Source organism: Muntiacus reevesi, chromosome 9, assembly GCF_963930625.1.
Source record: "Muntiacus reevesi chromosome 9, mMunRee1.1, whole genome shotgun sequence".
Lineage (NCBI taxonomy): Eukaryota > Metazoa > Chordata > Mammalia > Artiodactyla > Cervidae > Muntiacus > Muntiacus reevesi.
The window spans coordinates 14,590,058-14,610,250 of NC_089257.1; the positions used below are offsets into that span (position 1 = coordinate 14,590,058).

General features: G+C 46.5%; 1 protein-coding gene across 1 annotated transcript in view; it reads right to left on the reverse strand.

Annotated features, from left to right (window-relative positions):
- The window catches only part of PTPRJ (protein tyrosine phosphatase receptor type J), a 167,689-nt gene that overhangs the window by 34,434 nt on the left and 113,062 nt on the right, over window positions 1-20,193 (reverse strand). Inside the window, exons 2-8 of the mRNA XM_065944266.1 lie at window positions 13,787-13,808; window positions 12,482-12,637; window positions 9,785-9,985; window positions 6,942-7,166; window positions 5,790-6,017; window positions 3,819-4,085; window positions 211-468 (exon numbers count right to left, since the gene is read on the reverse strand). Coding sequence (XP_065800338.1) covers window positions 211-468; window positions 3,819-4,085; window positions 5,790-6,017; window positions 6,942-7,166; window positions 9,785-9,985; window positions 12,482-12,637; window positions 13,787-13,808 — 1,357 coding nt within the window. The remainder of the gene's footprint in view (window positions 1-210; window positions 469-3,818; window positions 4,086-5,789; window positions 6,018-6,941; window positions 7,167-9,784; window positions 9,986-12,481; window positions 12,638-13,786; window positions 13,809-20,193) is intronic.

Here is a 20,193-nt window from a genome sequence, read left to right on the forward strand (position 1 = left end):
CTCTGGCTGTTGGTTTACAGGTGATTTTTATTTTTGCTTATCTGTATTTTAAATAATGAATATGCATTGCTGTCATTAGCAATTTTTTAAAAGGTCTTTATTAGATAATTAAAAGAAGAGCAATATTTGGAAATTTTGACATGTAAGGTTTATACTGATTCCCCTTGAGAAACGTAACTAATTTACAGAAAATACAGCCTATTTGCTTACCAGTTCTATTGAAAACTGTTTGGAAATCCCCTTTAATCCCATTTGGTCCTAGTGGATATATGTCAAAACGATATATGGTTCCAGGATATAAGTCACCAATGACAATACTTTGTTCGGTGGTGTTGATGGTTTGAGATTCTCCAGCTTCACGAGGTATGATAAGTATCTCAAAGGAATGAGAGTCACTGCTGTTCCACGCTAAGCCAATTTCCCTTGTGCTGACACTTGTCACTCTAAAGTCAGAAACTGGACTGGGAGCTGTGGACAGAAAGCAAACGACTAGATTAAGAATCTATTTCTCCAGAAGACAAGGGTGCCTGAATCTCACAAAATATCTACACAGAGATTAAATGTACACTTGGCAACATCTGACCTCTCTTTTCCTCTTCTTTTTATCATCATCTACAACACAAGACCCTTAGGAACTCATGTTTCTAACCATCAAGAGAACAACTGGCCACAGGAGTTCAGACACTGGTTAAGTTGTACAGAGTCATTCAAAGGAAATGAGAAGAGGTGTGAATTCCCTAGGGTTCGGGGCTCAGACTCTGGAGTGGGACCTTGGCCACTCTCAGCTGTCTTATCTTGCATACAACACTCAGCCTCCCAGAGTCTTTTTCTAACGATGTACAGCAGAAGGTGCTGTTGACCCCCAAAATTCATCCCCCTCCATTTTCTTTAAACATACACTCACAGATTTTAAGCAATGTACGTGACTCTTAGAGATTTTTAAAAAACTACATTTCCCAGCCTCCCTTGCAGCTAGCCATGTGACTAAGTTCTGACCAATGGGATGTGAGTATAAGGGCAATATGGCTCCTAAGAAGCACCCTTAAAGGGTGGAGCTCTATTTTCTATCCTTTCTCCTCCTTGTAGCTGAACTGTGGGTGTGATCCCTGGACCCAGGCTACCTGGCTCTAGAACCACCAGTGTGGCAGTGGCTACAGCCTCCTGAGGCCCAGCAAGCAACTCCATGCATTCCAAGAGCCAACAGCCACAGCAGGGTGCTGACTGTGCCTCTGCTGGGGCTCCCTGGGTGGGGAGTTCTGCACCTTTAGCTGGGAGTCATTTCTGGGTCCCAGCCTAGACCCTGCACCTCACATGCTATGAGCTGAATTATGTCCCCTCAAAATTCTTATATTGAAGTCCTAACCCGCAGTACCTCAGAATCTGACTATACTTGGAGATAGGGTTTTTAAAGAAGTGTTTAAGGTAAAATGAGGCCATTAAGGGAGGTCCTAAATCACAACAATTAGTATCCTTATAAGAAGAAATTGGAAGGAACTATATTCAATATCCCGTGATAAACCATAATGGAAAAGAATATAAACATGTTTAACTGAGTCACTTTGCTATACAGCAGAAATTAAATACAACATGGCAAATCAACAGTATTTCAATAAAATTAAATAAAGAGGTGATTGGGACAGGCATGCACAGACCAAAGGACAATCACATGAAGAAACAGGGAGAAGCTGGTCATTACAAAACCAAGAAGGTAGATCTCCGAAGAAACCAACTGTAAATTACTTGATCTCAGACTATTTGCCTCCAGACTGTGAGAGAGCAGATTTCTGCTGTGAAAGCCTCCCAATCCGCGGTGCTTGTTATGGCAGCCCTAGCAAATTAACACGCCAGTCCTTCCAATGATTCTATAAACTCTCAATTCCCAAGATTAGATCCTTCTCGGCTTCAAATAGCTCATAGCCTCTCAGCCATAAAAAGGAACAAATCTGAGTCAGTTGTAGTGAGGTGAGAGAACCTACAGACTGTTATACAGGGTGAAGTGAAGTCAGAAAAGCAAGTATTGTACATTAACACATGCATATGGAATCTAGAAAAATGGTACTGCTGAACTGAGTAGAAAACAGACTTAAAAAAAAAAAAAGAAAACGGACTTGTGCACACAGTGGGGGAAGGTGGGGTGGGCCAGACTGAGCAAGTAGCACTGACATATATATACTTTCATGTGTAAAACAGTTAGTTAGTGGGAAATTGTTACCTAACACAGGGAGCCCAGCCAACCTGGCACTCAGGGATGACCCAGAAGGATGGGACAAGGAGAAGAGAGGGAGGCTCAAAAGGTAAGGGAGATATATATGTGTGTGTGTCTGTGTGTGTCTGTGCCTGTGTGTCTGTGTGTGTGTGTGTGTGTGTGTGTGTGTGTGTCAAACCATGACTGACTCTTGTCGTTGTACGGCAGAAACCAACACAACACTGGAAGCAATTTTCCATGAATTAAAATAAAAAACGAAAACACTGCAGTGAGCTCATGGTTTCTGCTCCTTGCTCTGAGCTGAGCTAAGGCTCTACCATCCCGTGCTCAGCGCCAGGCTGCTTTTACAGTGACAGAGAAACAAGCTCCTGTCTTAGATACTTGGGGAGTTTGTTACTCACGGTGAACCTAATCTTAACAGAGAGATTAAATATTTTTTTTTTTAAAGTAGAAGAAGAAAAGGAAGCAGATTTCATTTACTCCAAAGACGGAGTCAGAAGACGTTTGTAAGAACGCCTAAGGCGTGCCTTGCGGGAAGCATCAGACACTTCAATAAAGCATTCTGCTGGGTCCAGAGCCAGGCACCCCTGGATTCTAGTCCCTGACCTGCCGCTTGTCAGCTCTCTGGTCTTAGGCAAATTCTTCAGCCATGTTGGGCTGTAGGGTTTTCATCTACCCACTACAATATTGTAAAGTAATTAGCCTCCAACTAATAAAAATAAATGGGGAAAAAAAAAAAAACCAGGATCCTGTTTGGGGAAGAATGGATACATATAGAGATATGGCTGAGTCCTTCTGCTATTCACCCGAAACAATCAGAACACTTAATCAGCTATACCCCAATACAAAATAAAAAGTTAAAAAATTAAATTAAATTTTAAAAAAAAAGAGGCATCCTAACAGCTACCATGAAGACCCCTGTGATACATGCAAAGCCCCTGGCACAGTGTGATACCAATATCATTGTGTAATATTAATACACTATATTATTATATTACTCTACTGGTAGACCATTATTGTTTTAATTATTGGACCTTCTTTGGAACAGAAAGGTTTTTATTTGCTGCCAATCACCTTATCTTTAAGAGAGACTCGAATGAGAAGGAAAAAAACAGAGATAGCTGCGTCCTGCTTCATTATTTTGTCAACATCCAAAGGACAAAGGAATGTGAATATCCAGGTTCCTCTCATCTCCGCAGACCATCTGCTCCCCGTCTCCACCATGCTAGGATGGTTGTCACCAGCACAGACTGGAGCTGAGACAGCCAGGCTGTCTGATCCCACCTCAGACACTTACGAGGTGTGATACCTGCCCACAGCATCTCTCTCAGCCTGGAATTCCTCATCCATAAAATGAGGCCAATGCCAACCATGTCACAGATGTGTGAACATTAAGAGAGATGGCACAAGGAACGCATGTCACGCGATGCTGGGCGGGTGGGCAGGGTCAATCAGTGGTCACCATTATAGGATCTAAAATCTTGAAGGTGGTAAGAGTCCCCGTGGGCCCACACACGGAACTGTGCACCCCTCGAAAGAGAAACAGAGCTTGTCCTGCATCTGACACACAGCCAGCAGGAAGAAAGGCTAGCAAAGCCACGAGTGGACTCACGGGTGTAAACTTGGATGAAGCCTGGCGTGCCCTCGGAACCGTCACCAAGGAAAGGATACACCGTGATGTTGTACAAGGAGCTTGAGCTGAGTGCGGTGATGACGGCATGAGTCTCCTGGACTGTGAGATTGAAGGAATTTGTCTCGCCCACAACTTGTATCTTGTAGGTATAGACTGAAGATGACTCATTATCATTGATTTTCCAGGTCAGGGTCAGGCTGGTAGCACTGATGTTCACAATTTTCATGTCAAAAACCTGACTGGAATCTGTGAAGACACAAGAGGAGTTAACCACCACCAGGATGGCCAAGTCAGAGAGAGAGACAGGGAGAGAGATGCAGTCATCAAGGCATCCAATCCAAGAAACACTCTCAGCAATTCTTCCTGCTGTACACCATTTAACACAACAGACCCAAGTGTAGACGGGGTCCCAGCAAAAGTCAGACAGCATCTTCAGTGAAGAAACAACCTGGCTAACTGCAACTGCATAGTTTACCCTTCATTCTCCCTGTTAAGTTGACTCTTAAGAGATGCAATAGATGCCTCAAACCACAACATGGACTCTACACACGCCCGTCTAGGGGCTAGGTGACCCCAAAAGGTCTCAGGCATATATCCATCCAAGAATTAACACTATCTACATGATCAAGTAAAGATCACAGACTTTTGCATGAGGCAGGTCTGGGTTCCAAGGTCAGCTGTAACTTAAATAGCCTGGTAGATCTTAGAAAAATCACTGAACTCAGTTTTCCTCATCAACAAAAAAACAAACCAAGATAACAACCATAACTCCAGGAAAGATAACACAAGAGTGCTAGTCATTCATCACTTGTCCGCCCCACCCTCCCGATCCACCCTCTGTCCTTCTCCTGCCTGCTCTGCGTCCCCACAATGCGGACCCCCGCACACTGCGTCACTGGGGCACTCTGCCGGGTGACTTGGAGCCAGGTTCCATCAATGAGGCTACTGGGGGGCTGGAGGAGGAAGCACTTGGAGCCTTCTCCTCGCCACCTCCTGTCCTGGGTCACCAGGTCCAGCGTGGTCCAGCCCACCAGCTTCCTGACTGTTGCTCGGGGTTCTGTCCTTGGTCCTCCAGCCTCCACCCTCCTCCTCTGCTCTATGGATCTATGACAGCCTTCCAGAGTAGATATATTGGGGGGGGGGGGGGGGGTTTGCTTGTTTTAGTTTTTACTGGAATATATTTGATCTATAACGTGTTAGTTTCTAACATGCAGCAGAGAGACTGCCATGCAAAAGAGATATATTTTGGGATAAGATAACCTGAGTCAGTCTGTATTGCCGGCAAACAAGCCCACGAAGGCTACAAGGCTACAGCATTCGTTTCTGAACCCACGGAGCATGGCTGGGTACTTTTCCCTGTTTTTTTACCTGGATTCCCCTTCTGTTCTGAAATTTCCTGAGCGTCAGAACCATGCATCTCTTTATGCCCTCATTAGCACTAATCCAAAAAGTCTCCAAAACTGTTCAGTTTACAGAGTAAGAAAGCGGACAGATTCTAGGTAAAAAGCAGCAGCGTGAGTGTCATCAAGGGACACGGGAAGGCCAGTATGCCTTCCAAGTTTAGGTCAAAAAAGAAGACTCATTTTCTCCTCTCGGGGGAAAATACTTAGACAACGTGGACAAAATGAATATTAATTTTCAAGAGAAAAACCTATGCGAGTGTGCCTCCCTGGCCCATATGCAGAGCTATAAAAGAAAGAATAAGGGAGCCCCTCGCATCCGCACATGGCAGCTGCTCAATACGCGGGGATGGGCATCAAGGAAAAGAGTCTGGGCCACGGAGCTTGGAAGAAACTCACTGGACCTGCTCTGTCCAAAATCTCTTCCGGAAAATTCCCTCCAACCACAAAACGACCTCTGAAGCAAGAGATCACGCAGGACCAGAATCACAGGAGACAAACTTTGCGCTAGGAAACTCTGGCTGAAGCCATTTTATAAAACTCCACGTACTTGTCTTGAACTCTACAGCCTGGGGCTGTCCTTCGGCACCGTTATCCGCTTGGGGATAGACCGTGGCCGTGTACTGTGTGTCAGGCTTTAACCTGAGAAGCAGGACTTCCACGGCGTCCTGGGCCAGAGAATGGTCAGAGGACGAGGCTGCAGGTTCCCGTCGGTATTTGTTCCCAGGGGCCGCGGGACCCCGAGGGGGCTGCTGCAAGCTGTCTGTGTTGCCGGCATCTGTTTGAAACACAAAAGGCAAAGACATGACCTGAGACCAAAGTGCATTCCTGTCTGCTTTCAGCCACCGCCCTCCCCACCAAAGGACGCCACATCAGACAGTGACCACAGCTGGGATTCTGCAAACACCCGTTCCCCTTCTCTCCCAGAAAGACAGCCATGCTCCTGGAAGGAGCCTGATATTTGTAAGCAATGGTTTAGGGGTGTGTGTGTGTATGTGTGTATTGAGTGATTCATTGACTGTGTGATCTACGTGGGATCTTAGTTTAACGATCAGGAACTGAACCCACATTGCCCAGCGTTGCAAGGTGGCTTCCTACCCACTGACCTGCCAGGGAAGTCCCAGGAGCCTCATTTTCGGAGCGTATTTTGCATTGTACTTTTAGCACAGGTGTGTTAAGCCACTCAGTTGTGTCCGACTCTTTGAGACCCTACGGACTGTAGCCCGCCAGGATCCTCTGTCTATGGGATTCTCCAGGCAAGAATACCAGAGTGGGTTGCCATTTCCTTCTCCAGGGGTTCTTCCCAACCCAGGGATTGAACCCGGGTCTCCCGCATTGCAGGTAGACTCTACCATCTGAGCCAACAGTGAAGACCAGGTAGCTTCACAGATATACGTGCTTTTCTCTCCAAAGCAGCAGCTATTTGCATCTCTCCCCAACTTCTTCCAAGAACCCATTTTCTCCCACCCAATTCCAAAACAGATTTCCAGGGACAACCCCATGATTCACACTGGGCTAAGCAGAGCCCCACTCAAGGCATTCTCTCCCTGGACCAGACCCCTGCGGAGAGAGGGTAAAACAGGCAGAACTGCTGGACCAGGGGGAAGGCCGGTTAAAAGAAAAGAAGCAGGAAGAGAGACCAGAGTCACCTCATCTCTTGCTTCAAGGCCTTGTGGGTCAGAAGCCCACTTCTGTGACTCACCCAAGCCACTTTCTGTCTCATTTGATCCTAAAGGATACACGGTGACCATGTTCTGACTCCCCGGCTTCAGGTTAGAAATATTGACCATTAAGTTTTCAGTCGACTCCTGGCTTCTTCCTTCAAGGAGCATCCGGCAGGTGTACGTGATGTTATCATTCTTCCAGGTAAGAACCACATGCGTCACACCCACGAAGGCAGCACGCAGACCCATAACCGGACCAGGTCCTGTTTGAAAAACACAGCGTGGGCACCAATGGAAAGGTGCCCGGAGTCACCTTCCATTGTGAATGACTGGGGGCACCGACCTTTCAGTGGGGCCCACTAAAAATACTTCCTTTGTGTCAGAGTCCAGTGCAATTCTATCGCTTCACAGTGGGGAGAAAACTTGTCATTATGCAGGAAAAAGGAGAAAAGGATGAACCTGAAAGCCATAACGTTTTAGGATTGGAACTATTCTCCAAGACAGTTAACTCCTACCGTGATTTAATACTCTTTTAAATTGCCCTTTTAAACAGCAGCTTTTAATATTTGTTTTAGATATCAGGAAGAAGCATCCAAAAAAGTGCCCATGTGCTACATCTAAAGGTCTCGATTCCAGATAATACAAATATGTCATAGCACCAACACATTTCAACTGAGATGCTCATCCCTGTATTCCAACCCCAAGAGGGATTTTCTGAAGACTTCCTATCTATACTAGCCCCCTACCATCCTTTCTGTCACTTTATTTGGCTGATTGTGACCGAAACCAAACCACGTTGGCCAGGATGACATCCACATCCTTCGGTCTTCTTCAGTCTAACGCTCTCCCAACTGAGCTATTTCGGCGAGGCTTCCTTCGGTCTTGAGATGAGAGCATGGAGATTCAGGATGGCAGGGTGACTCGCTCAAGAACGCAGAGCATACTTGGAGCACGGGGGAACTAGAACCCGGGGCTCTAGCTTTAAGCACGGGGCCGCAGAGAGTCAGACGCGACTTAGCAACTAGACAGTAAGAGCAGCGCTGCAGACGGAGCCACAACCCTGCCTGAGGAGCCTAAACTCAGAGACACTGGCATGGATGCCCGTCAGGCCCCATCCAGCTCTGAGTCGAGCTGGTCCATTCCACGACTCTATTCTTCATGTCAAACGTTGTCTGAGGCCAAGATTTCTAAACTGGGTCATGCAGGTGTCTTTTTTAAAGAAATGGAACGTGAATAAACCAGCCGGCTCAGTGATCCGGCTGACCGCGATGGACACCGCTGCACCGCGGCGCTCTGGAGTCAGGCTCCTGGGCGCCCGCCACGTGGTGCTCAGTGACCCCAGGAGCGCAGGAGAAACTCAACCTCTCAGCATTACAGAGTCTTCCTCTGTAGCCCTCAGGGTCTGTGAGGGCACTCTGATGCATTAGGGGCAGCTAAGCACACTGAGAAGACTCATTGGGAAAGACCCTGATGCTGGGGAAGATTGAAGGCGGGAGGAGAAGGGGGCGACAGAGGATGGGATGGCTGGATGGCATCACTGACCCGATGGACGTGAGGTTGAGCAAGCTCCAGGAGCTGGTGATGCACAGGGAGGCCTGGCGTGCTGCAGTCCATGGGGTCGCAAAGAGTCAGACACGACTGAGCGACTGAACTGAACTCAAGCACACAGTACATGCTCAATAAACAGCAGCTGATAAACACAGCCTCGGCCTCGGGGGCCGTAAGCTGGAGTGAGGCGCCTCAGCCCCTGAGCTGGGTGCTTCGGGCCACCTGGTCACCTCCCTGTTCGTATGGTCACCAACTCTGTGTCACGTCGTCCCATTACCAACTCTAAACCCTGCTCTCTTCTTCCTCCTCCGTTCTCTTCCATCTCCCCTCCGCCCCGTCCTTCTTTTCCTCTCTCTGTCACGACACGGTGAAGCTTTCCTGCAGCTTTTGTTTTCTCTGAAACTGCTCTGAGGACCTCCAGGAGCTGTTTGAAGGTGCCGGTGACACTGCGTCCCTGGAGCTCCTCTTTCTCCAGTTCTTTTCAGTTTCTGGGCCCCTGGGCAACATTTTATTTAAAGAAATAATTTCCTGGCTTGAAGAAAAACCACGTTCAAAGCCACTGGTTTCGCACTGGCTTGCTTTGTGTGCAGAAGGAGCTGCTCCAGGTGGTCACTTCAAGCCACGGGCTCAAGAGGTCAGCTTCCCATGGCTCCCACCAGCCAATGACATCACAGTCCCTCCAGATCAGAAAACCAACACAGGACCTCTTTTTCTGAATTCTGTATTCTTCTTAGCTTAAAAAAAGCATCTCAACTCTTTTTTATGTTTTTGGTTCTTTTCAGCTTTTTTAAAAAAAAAAAGCTGTTATTTGCAGTTATAACAGGTAGTTCAGGGTACTGATACCTAAGCTAAATAAAAATCTAAGCTTAATCCAATGTCACTGGGCTCTTGTTGCATTTGAAGCATATACTCCTCTATAAAGTATCCAAACTTTCATGCCCAACAGAAGCTTCTGGGAATACAAACACAGCATCAACTTTCCTGGGGAGCTTAAAAGAAGCCAAGTAGCTACCAACAGCATCAAGACACATTTCTAACAGGGTCCCTGTTTCCAAGTCTTAACAGAAAAGTAAATATCCACCAAAAATAATGAAAGATTTTTAAAAAACCAAACAGTTGGCAACAGTTAAAATATCCCAAAACACACAGGACCTTAGTATTAAATGACCCTGCCACCTAAACTCCTGGGCTTGAAACCACAGAGAATCTTTCCTCATCTTCCACAGTCAACAAAAATCAATCTCTTTCCAGTAGGCAACTTGAATGAACAAGGCTCTAGGACACAGGATGAGAAGGACAGTTCATGATCATTCCTGGGCGCTACTCATCTTACCTACTGGGGTATCTCCTGAAGTCCCATTGCTTCCTGGACTTGAGTCCGTGCTGTTATCACCTGTCTGATTTGCAAAGCTCATCTGCTGATTCTCATTCATAGTCTTTATGCCACCCATGGAATTAGAAGCAGTTGTGTTGTTTTTCCAAGTTGGGGTCACACTGGTTGGACTGATGGTAACAGCTTTCATAGGACTGGAGTCTATTTTAATATTGTTTCCAAAAAAAAAGAACAGAAAAAACATTATTTTTCAAAAAGAAATGTAAGAGTAAGGACTGTTCTGTATATCTACTTTCCAGAAGTGAGGTTTGCAACTATAAAATTTCATTTCTCTTTATTTGCCTCCTGGACTTCCCTCCAACAAAATACATTTAGATTTCCATGTAGTTAGATAGACAGACATATACATACATGTGTACATATATGTATATAACACATACATATGTGTCAGTGAAACAGAAGGCTACAAAATAAAGATAAAAATAAGCATGGACCTAGATATTCACACTGAGTGAAGAAAGTCAGACAGAGGAGAAATACTGTATGACATCCCTTACATGTGGAATCTACAAAAGAGAAAGATCCACAGAGTTGGAGAACGCACTATGGTTGGCAGGGAAAGGAATGGGGAGAAGGCATAGTTGGGGATTCAGGACGGCCACGTACACAGGATGGATTTAAAAGGAATAACGAACAGGGACCCGCTGATAGCACAGGGAACTCTGCTCAATGTTGTGCGGTGGCTGGGACGGGAGCGGAGTCTGGGGGAGAATGGATACGCGGCTGAGTCCCTTGGCTGTTCATCTGAAATTGTCACAACATTGTTTGTTAATCAAACATATACCCCAATACAAAATAAAAAGTTTTTTTTAAAGATAAAAATAATAGAGTTTGGCCGTGTTGGCTACAACTTGAACATGGAGTTAAATCTGTTCAGAAGCTGATCTGAGATGCTAAATGCATCCATCTCCGATGTTCAGAAAACACTGCTTATGGAGAGGTGCGTACACCACACAGTCCCAAGGCCCTGCCAAGGTGCCGGGAACACATTTTCCCATGTGTGCGTCATGACAACTTCATGAAGGAGGCCATGGCACCATTTTAAAGAAGGAAAAGAAACGTGTTAAGACCTAAATTTTGATTCGCACAGGGATTCTGGGAAGATTTTAGAAAAGCAAGTTCTTTTTTTTTTTTTTTTTTGGCCATGCCTCCTGGCACGAGGGACCTTTAGGTTCCTGGACCAGGGATCAAAGTTGTGCCCTCTCCAGGGGAAGTGTGGAGTCCTAACCACTGGACCGCCAGGGAATTCCTGAAAAGCAAGTCCTTAACTTTCAACAGTTCAGCAAACAAAGTACATCTTAAAACATCTTTTAAAAATATGTGTGTATATGTATGTATTTTTGGTGATAAAGATGAAGAACCTGAGGTCTAAGAGGACCAAGGAGGGACTCACCCAGTGGTCCAGACTCCGGGGTCCCATGGCAGGGGGCGCAGGTTCCATCCCCGGCTCACAGGGCCAGGGGCTTCCCTGGGGGCTCAGATGGTAAAAGCGTCTGCCTACAATGCGGGAGACCCAGGTTTGATCCCTGGGACGGGAAGATCCCCTGGAGAAGGAAATGGCACCCCACTCCAGTACTCTTGCCTGGAGATTCCCATGGCTGGAGGAGCCTGGTGGGCTACAGTCCATGGGGTTGCAAAGAGTCAGACACAACTGAGCAACTTCACTTTCACTTTCTTGGGGAACTAAGATCCCACAGGCTGTGTGGTGAGGGCAAAAACATAAATCAATAAACGAAGAGGATAACTAGCCCTGGGTCACATAGTGAGACAGCGACAGACCCAGGAAGCAAAGCTGGGACTCTGATTTGCAGTCTGGGCTCTTAACCACTGCACCACTGGGGTGCTGCTCAGAGAGCAGAGAGAAAGACAAGTGTTAAACAGCTGCCAGGGGAGCCAGGCTACGGGGCCAAGAATGGGGAGCAGAGATAAAAGCAGTTGCATTTTACTACTGAAGCCTAGATGAAGCGATCTTGAACACAGTGCCCACATGAAAATATTGATATTCTCCAAAACCCACAACCCACCCCAAAGGTCTTGCTCATGTGTTTGTACTTTTTGGCAGCAGGTACATTTTAGGAATCAGTGAACAAAAATGGACTGGAATGGGCAAATTTAACTCAGATGACCATTATATCTACTACTGTGGGCAAGAATCCCTTAGAAGAAATGGAGTAGCCATCATAGTCAACAAAAGAGTCCGAAATGCAGTTCTTGGGTGGAGTCTCAAAAACGACAGAATGATCTCTGTTCGTTTCCAAGGTGAACCATTCAATATCACGGTAATCCAAGTTTATGCCGCAACCAGTAATGCTGAAGAAGCTGAAGTTGAATGGTTCAATGAAGACCTACAAGGCCTTCTGGAACTAACACCCAAAAAAGATGTCCTTTTCATTATAGGGGACTGGAATGCAAAAGTAGGAAGTCAAGATTGAAGGCAGGAGGAGAAAGGGGCGACAGAGGATGAGATGGTTGGATGGCACCACCAGCCGGATGGACATGAGTCTGAGCAAGCTGTGGAAGTCAGTGAAGGACAGGGAAGCCTGGCGCGCTGCAGTCCATGGGGTCACAACGAGTCAGACACGACTGAGCGGCGGAGCTGACTGGAGCCATCTGAGAGGGTGAGAGAATAGTGCATACCAGGACCCAGGGGTGAAGACGTCCTCCTGTCTGCTGGGGTAAACGGGCCATTCGAAGCCATTCCAGTTGTCGTCACAAGGCCTTCTCGTGCCGGGGTCCATGGACTCTCCCTGGCTGTAGATGACAATGTAGTCGAATTGCAGCCAGTGCCTAGAACTCAGGAAAAAAAAACAAAATGCAGGGCAATAAAACGGCACCCCCACCACCACATACAGGCCATACAACAGACTTTTAACTATAAGTTTTTAATGTGTCACAGTTCCTTCACCTCCCCTCCCCCACTTTACAATGTGGCCTCTCCACACAGATGCTTTTCTTCTTTTGCACCAGCGACTCAAGCCTGTGCAAGGAACCTACCAGCTTACTTACCAAACTGACTAACAAGGAAGAGAAAGCAACTGCAGAACTCTTCCTACTGTTTGCACAGGCTTTGCATAATTACTGTTATTAAGTGCGATTCTCTTTATTAGAAGGTTTCACCAAGGTCTGCCCCCTTTGCACGACACTGTGAGAACATTCTAAGAATTTTATCTCTATGGTTCACAGGCTGAGATTTTACCAACCGGGGAGAAACAAAAGTAGTCCTCGAACTCTGATGACAGACAAAAGCCACCGATTTTTATTTTTCAAAGAGGTACATTAAAAATTTACTAAATACTATTCATTTTATTTCTTATAGAAGTGAATAATGATCAAAAAATTAGTGAGGACATAACCCCAGAGTAAATAATGCTTTCAACTGAATATATTAAGTTCCATTAAAAATTTACTACAGCAACCCCATTTTTCTCATTTTACTATAGACCAGGGAGGACTTCAATGGACCAGGGACTAACTGGCAACTGAGACTCAGCCCTCCACAAGGAAACATAATATACAGGAGGCTACGTCTTGTTTTTCAAAGATTATATACAAAACTGGTACACCATTTTAAAAATCATGGGGTGATGCAGCAAGACAAGAAAATACTTACAGGGCAACAGTGCATGAAATAAATATACATCATACTGCATTATAAAAACTAAGTTGTCTTTAAAAAAAAAAAAAAAAAAACCCACCCACAAATGTAGGCTAGAAAAAAAAATCACAGAAGAAAAATTCAATGTGTCAGGGTTGCACAACTGATCAAATTTTTTCTTTCATTTGCTGTTTCCACCCTCACCCCACTTCCAAAGAAGTATTGGAACTAAGCGAGTTTTAGCAAATTAGCATGTTCTGTGATTTTTCACCGTCCTGTTAATATTGGTGCGCCCATTAGGGGGCAGTAGCGAACAACACAAGAGCAGAGTGGGAAGTGGTACCTACCACAGCCATCTGTGCACAGGATCTGTAACAGAAAAAGAAAACGGAAGTCAGTAGATTCCTTCAGCCAGGGCAAACTGCAAGTCAGAAATAAAGCAGATGAAAATTTAATGACTGGGGTGGGGTGTTGAGAAAAGCATTAAGCAAAGGCCTGCCGGCCAGGGTTAGGGTGTGAGGTCATTGAACGTGGGGATTCAGGGTAAGCGCCAGCCATCTGCAAACAATGGATGAACTCAGTTATACGGAGAGCAGATGGCTGTTGGCTACCCGGCGTTTCATCCCCTGGAAACATCCAATAAGAGCAACTCCCCAGGTCCGCGCTCCTTCCCGTCACTACACTGTACTTTGAGGCAGAAGGACCTTGCAACAGGAGTTGAGATTCTCTGGATCAAAAGAAAGAAAGCAAGGCCATCCCCACCCCCATCGCCCCTTCCCCAGAGCCGCTTTGGGTCGAGAACGGAGGATATGAAGCCAGACGTGTGGCAGCAGAAATGCACCGCGCTAGAGATGTTCATTGTGCAAAAGTTCATCTTCTATCAGGAGGTGGCAGGAATCTTTTTAAAAATCACACGGCAAAAGGCTTTGTGAAGAATAAACGTTTGAACCAGAGGGTGTCTCCATCTGCCATCTGTACAGATGCCTGAGGATCCTCAAAGACATTTATCAAGTCCCTATTATTTCCCCACACTTTAAAAGCCTAAAATAATTCAAGATTGTTCAATCTGTTGTTTAGTAAAATCACACCTTTCTGGTTAATGGGATATTTCCAACTACAGCCCTTGTAAAGTGGAAAATAATCAAAAGGGACTCCAGTGGAAAAAATGTCCTCAAACCTCCCATCACACTTAGAATAAAATGCAAACTCTTAACCACAGCCTACAGGTTCCGTCTGTTATCTCCTCTCACGCCCTTTGCAATGTTCTTGAAGCTGGTTCTCCCCTGGAGCCTTTATGCACTGATTCCCTTCTCCAAAAACACTCTGCCTTCACCCCCCACCCTGCCGTCCAGACCTTCCCAGATGGTGCCACCTCTTTACGGAGTCTGTCCCACCAGCCGATGGAAACGAGCCCCATTCACACTGCGTGACTGGTGAGTTTCCTCCCAGCCTTCAGCTCAACTATCGTCAGTCTCTTCCAACTGAAATGTACACTCCAGGAGAACAGAAATTGCGTCTGTGCCCACGCCTAGAATATTACACACAGTAGGCACTCAATATGTGTCACAGAAGGAAAGAATGAGCCTCTCATTTTGCAGAGGAGCCAATCTCTCAGGCCCAGCGAAGGGAAAGATTTGCCCAAGGTTCCACAGCAAGGACAAGGTCAAGGCCAGTCAGGTCCCAGGAGCCCGATCACTCAATGCCGTATTCCTCCCACTCATCCCACAAGTTTGCGCTTATCAAATGGAGAAAACAAGAACATTCGTTCTCGTCTCATGAGATGGAGGGGCAGAAGGGGGCCTGGCCCCAGTCCTGTCTCCCAGTGACCCGGGCACCAGTACTCAAAGGAATCCAGCATTCCCCCTCTCCTCACTCCCCGCCAGCCTGTGGGACGGGATGCCAGGGGGCAGGAGTGGGGAGGCAAGGGGTGGGCGAGCCCTGTTGATTTCCCTTCCTGCTCACACCCACGCTCGAACTTTCCATCCCACCACCACCAGGTACCCTTCAACCCGCCTCATCTCAGGCCTAAATGTTTCCACCTTCCTCCCTCCAGCCCTCGCCCCTCACTCTATGCTCTGCCGCCTTCCACATTGTCCAGGATGGACCACAGGAGGGAGAAAGAGGAGGAATAGGTCACTAGGTAAGCAGTACAGGGCAGTAAACATTTTCTTTTGCCCTGAAGTTGGAAAACATTAAACTACGTCACTTTGTGACCCTAGGATGGCACGTCCCAGCCCTTTACAATGGTACTCTCTCTCTGCCTGGGCATCTGTGTGCTGTGTCCTCACCTGGAAGCCATTCAATCATCCATCCACTCCACCAAGTATTGCCTAAAGCAATAAAGATCTGGGCCCTGTCTTCAAACTGTTTGCAGAAAAGTAAGGGAAATGAGACATAAGGCTCCGAGTCTCGGGGGCCATGGCGGAGCGAGGGACGGAGGGGGACGGATGGAGCTTGCCCTGGGGTGGGTACCACCTGCTGAGGGAAGTCAGGGGAGGCGCGTGTGAAGGGGAAGAGCGTCTGTGCATGTTAGTCTGGGTCCTCTGCAGTCCAAGACCCAGCAGACACTGCCTGGCTGCTGGTCACGACTCAGGACAACGTGTCAAAGAGCTCTGAGTTCTGCAGATGAAATTCCAAGAATCACAGTCATGGCCAAACGCAAGTTTTCCAAGATTAGAGTCGTGCTTTTGACTCTGTATTCTCAATGCCTTTGGCCCAATACGCACAGAGCACTGTTCTAAGCGCTTTCGGATACTAACTCATTCACTCTTCCAAACAGCCCTAAACGGGAGGCACCGGTCCCTGCTGGCTACGGCACCAGGATCTAAGCCCAGGCAGCCTGACTCCCGTCTGCGTACCAAACCACCAGCTCCACTAGCTTCCAACATGAAGAAACTGGCAAGAAATGTACCAGAACTAAGGGAAGGTTAACTTCAAAAGATGACTCTCTGTGCACTTCTTTGGCAAATCCAGGTACAGTTTCTCCTGGGAACCCTCCCAGAGAAGACCTTACATGCCAGATGTACATACCAGCTGGCATCTCTTTGAGGCTCATGATGAAACAGTAGCTAGACTGGCATCACCCTAGCTCATGTGGCTTCACGTCTTTCCCAGCTTCATTCCCTCACCTTGACCTCAATGGGCCTTGACTTCCCAAATGAAGCATCAGCAGCTTAGTCCTTGCCTTAGGACTCAGGGAATCTAAAGGCTGCAGGCTAAAATGAAGGACGAGGGTACCTAAGAGAAATCTACAAGGGGTGTCTTGGGGGAAAATTTCTTCTCTCATAAAAAGGAAATGCATGGAAGGAAATACCATCCTGCTTTGCTGGACTAGAGCAGATCTGGCCGTGATGCTTGGAGCTGCTGCAGCCTCTATGTGACAAGGAGGGAAGAACTCACCCAGCAGCTGAGGATGGCTGATGTGGGGAGAGAGAGAAAACACCTGGACCCCTGCACTGCCAAATCAAGCAATTCTAGACTCCTTCTACTTCCAGACTCCTTGACTTCTTAACCCCTTTTTATTTAACTACTTTTGTTTGGGTTGTCTAAGAGTTATTCCAAAAGAACACTATTTGGAACACTACTTGACACTATAATGAGCACAAAGCCAGATGACTAATTTTCACACTAATCTTCATTTTTATAGAAAAAGAAAGTGAAAGGTCAGTGATCTGTCATCCAGGGTTACCAAGCTGGTCAGTGAGAGGAGGAGGCCAGTCCAGGTCTGCCAGGCCCCCAAACTCTTCCACTGACCACAGGGCAAAAAAAACCCTTGCAAACAACACCCCACAAGATACATGGCATGGGAGACACCTTATGAGCACTTTTTAAAAGAAGACAATCAACAGAAAGGGCTTCCCCGTTGACTTAGCGGATAAAGAATTCACCAGCAATGCAGGAGGCACAGTTCAATCCCTGGGTTGGGAAGATGCCCTGGAGAAGGAAATGGCAACCCACTCCAGTCTTCCTGCCTGGGAAATCCCACGGACAGAGGAGCCTAGCAAGCTACAATCCAAAGCGTTACAAAGAGTCGGACACAACTGAGCACAGTCCCTCTCATTCCAGTCATTCAATCAACAGAAAGCTCCCCTTTCTAAACTTAGCTCAGAGCACAGCTGTGCCTGGGGGTGAGCGGGGAGAAAACCAGTCTCCACAGATTCCTACACTGAGCACCAGAGTTAACTGCAGAAAAGGGAAGCGGGGACGACTTTCCGGCAGTGACAACTAAGCATGGTGACGAGAAGGACTGCCGCTCCTTCCCCTTCTAGGACGCCAGAAGGCACTGGGGGTTGCTCGTCCAGAAGGACTGTACAGAAATCGTCCTGCCTGCAAGTTGTCACTGTTCTTCCATTACTAAGTCATGTCTGACTCTTTGTGACCCACGAACTGCAACACGCCAGGCTTCCCTATTCTTCACTGTGGAGTGTGCGCAAACTCATGTCCACTGAGTCGGTGATGCCATCCAACCATCTCATCCTCTGTCGCCCCCATCTCCTCCTGCCCTCACTCTTTCCCAGCATCAGGGTCTTTTCCAAAGAGTTGGCTCTTCATATCAGGTGCCCAAAGTATTGGAGCTTCAGCATCAGTCCTTCCAATGAATATTCAGGGTTGATTTCCTTTAGGATTGACTGGTTAGATCTCCTTGCAGTCCAAGAGACTGTCAAGAGTCTTCTCCAACACCACAATTTGAAAGAATCAATTCTTCAGCCTTCTTTACGGTCCAACTTGCACATCCATACATGGCTACTGGAAAAACCATAGCTTTGACTAGATGGACTTTTGTCGGCAAAGTGATGTCTCTGCTTATTAACATACTATCTAGGTATATTAAAGTCATAGCTTTTCTTCCAAGGAAAGCATCTTTTAATTTCATGGCTGCAGTCACCTTCTGCAGTGATTTTGGAGCCCAAGAAAATAAAATCTGTCACTGCTTCCACTCTTTCCCATTTGATTTGCCATGAAGTGACAGGACCAGATGTCATGATCTTAGTTTTTTGAATGTTGAGTTTTAAGCCAGTTTTTTCACTCTCCTCTTTCACCCTCATCAAGAGGCTCTTTAGCTCCTCTTTGCTTTCTGGAACTAGAGTGTTATCATCTGCATATCTGAGGTTATTGATATTTCTCCCGGCAATGTTGATCCCAGCTTGTGCTTCATCCAGTCTGACATTTTGCATGATGTACTCTGCATAGAAGTTAAATAATCCAGGAGACAGTATACAGTCTTGATGTACTCCTTTCCCAATTTTGAACCAGTTTGCTGTTTCATACCCAGTTATAATTGTTGCTTCTTGGCCTGCATACAGCTTTCTTAGGAGGCAGGTAAGGTAGTCATTCCCATCTCCTTAAGAATTTTCCACAGTTAATTGTGATCCACACAGTCGAAGGCTTTAGCATAGTCAAGGAAGCAGAAGAAGAAGTTTTCCTGGAATTCCCTTGCTTTCTCTATGATCCAATGCATGTTGGCCATTTGATATCTGGTTCCTCTGCCTTTTCTAAATCCAGCTTGTACGTCTGGAAGTTCTCGGTTCACATACTGTGGAAGGCTAATTTGAAGAATTTTTAGCATTACCTTGATATCATGTGGTAGTTTGAACATTCTTTGGCATTGCCATTCTTTGAGACTGGAATGAAAACTGACCTTTTCCAGTCCTGTGGCCACTGCTGAGTTTTCCAAATTTGCTGGCATATTGAGTGCAGAACTTTCACAGCATCATCTTTTAGGATTTGAAAGAGCTCTGCTGGAATCCCATCACCTCCACTAGCTTTGTTTGTAGTGATGCTTCCTAAGGCCCACTTGACTTCACACTCCAGGATGTCTGGTTCTAGGTGAGTGACCACATCAGTGTAGTTATCTAGGTCATTAAGACCTTTTTTGTATAGTTCTTCTGTAGATTTCTGCAACTTCTTCTTAATCTCTTCTGCTTGTCCATACTATTTCTGTCCTTTATTGTGCCCATTCTTGCATGAAATGTTCCCTTGGTATCTCTTAATTTTTCTTGAAGAGATCTCTAGTCTTTCCCATCCTACTGTTTTCCTCTATTTCTTTACATTGTTCACTTAAAAAGGCTTTCTGATCTCTCCTTGCTGTTCTCTGAAACTCTGTATTCAGTGGGTATATCTTTTCCTTTCTCCTTTGCTTTTCGCTTCTCTTCTTTTCTCAGCTATTTGTAAGGCCTCCTCAGACAACAATTTTACCTTTCTGCATTTTTCTTTGGAATGGTTTTGGACACTGCTTCCTGTACAATGTTACAAACTTCCATCCACAGTTCTTCAGGCACCCTGTCTACCAGACCTAATCTCTTGAGTCAATTGGTCACCTCCACTGTACAATCATAAGGGATTGGACTCAGGTCACACCTGAATGGCCTGCAAGGGCCCTTCTTCAAACTGGTCCCTCACCCAGAGCTCCAACTCCAGGCAGGGAAGGAAGCAAGCATTCCATAGGCTCCATCTCATTTAACCCTCACACAAGTCTCTGAAAAAGGAATGATCACCCCATTGTGCAGATGGGAACACTGAGGCCAGGGAATGCCTTAGCTCATAGAACTCAGAAATTCCCTGGCTGGCACAGGAGTGAGAAGTGCTTCACGGTGGAGAATTTCCAGCACTTTCCACTTGCTACTTTCCTCTGGGCAGAAGTGTAGACCCAGCCCAAGAGCAAGGCGCACCTCTCGCTCCCAGTCTCCTCCCTCCTGGCTTAAGGAGACCCAGCAGGGGGTGACGACTGAGCCCATCATGTGGCAAGGGCTCAGGG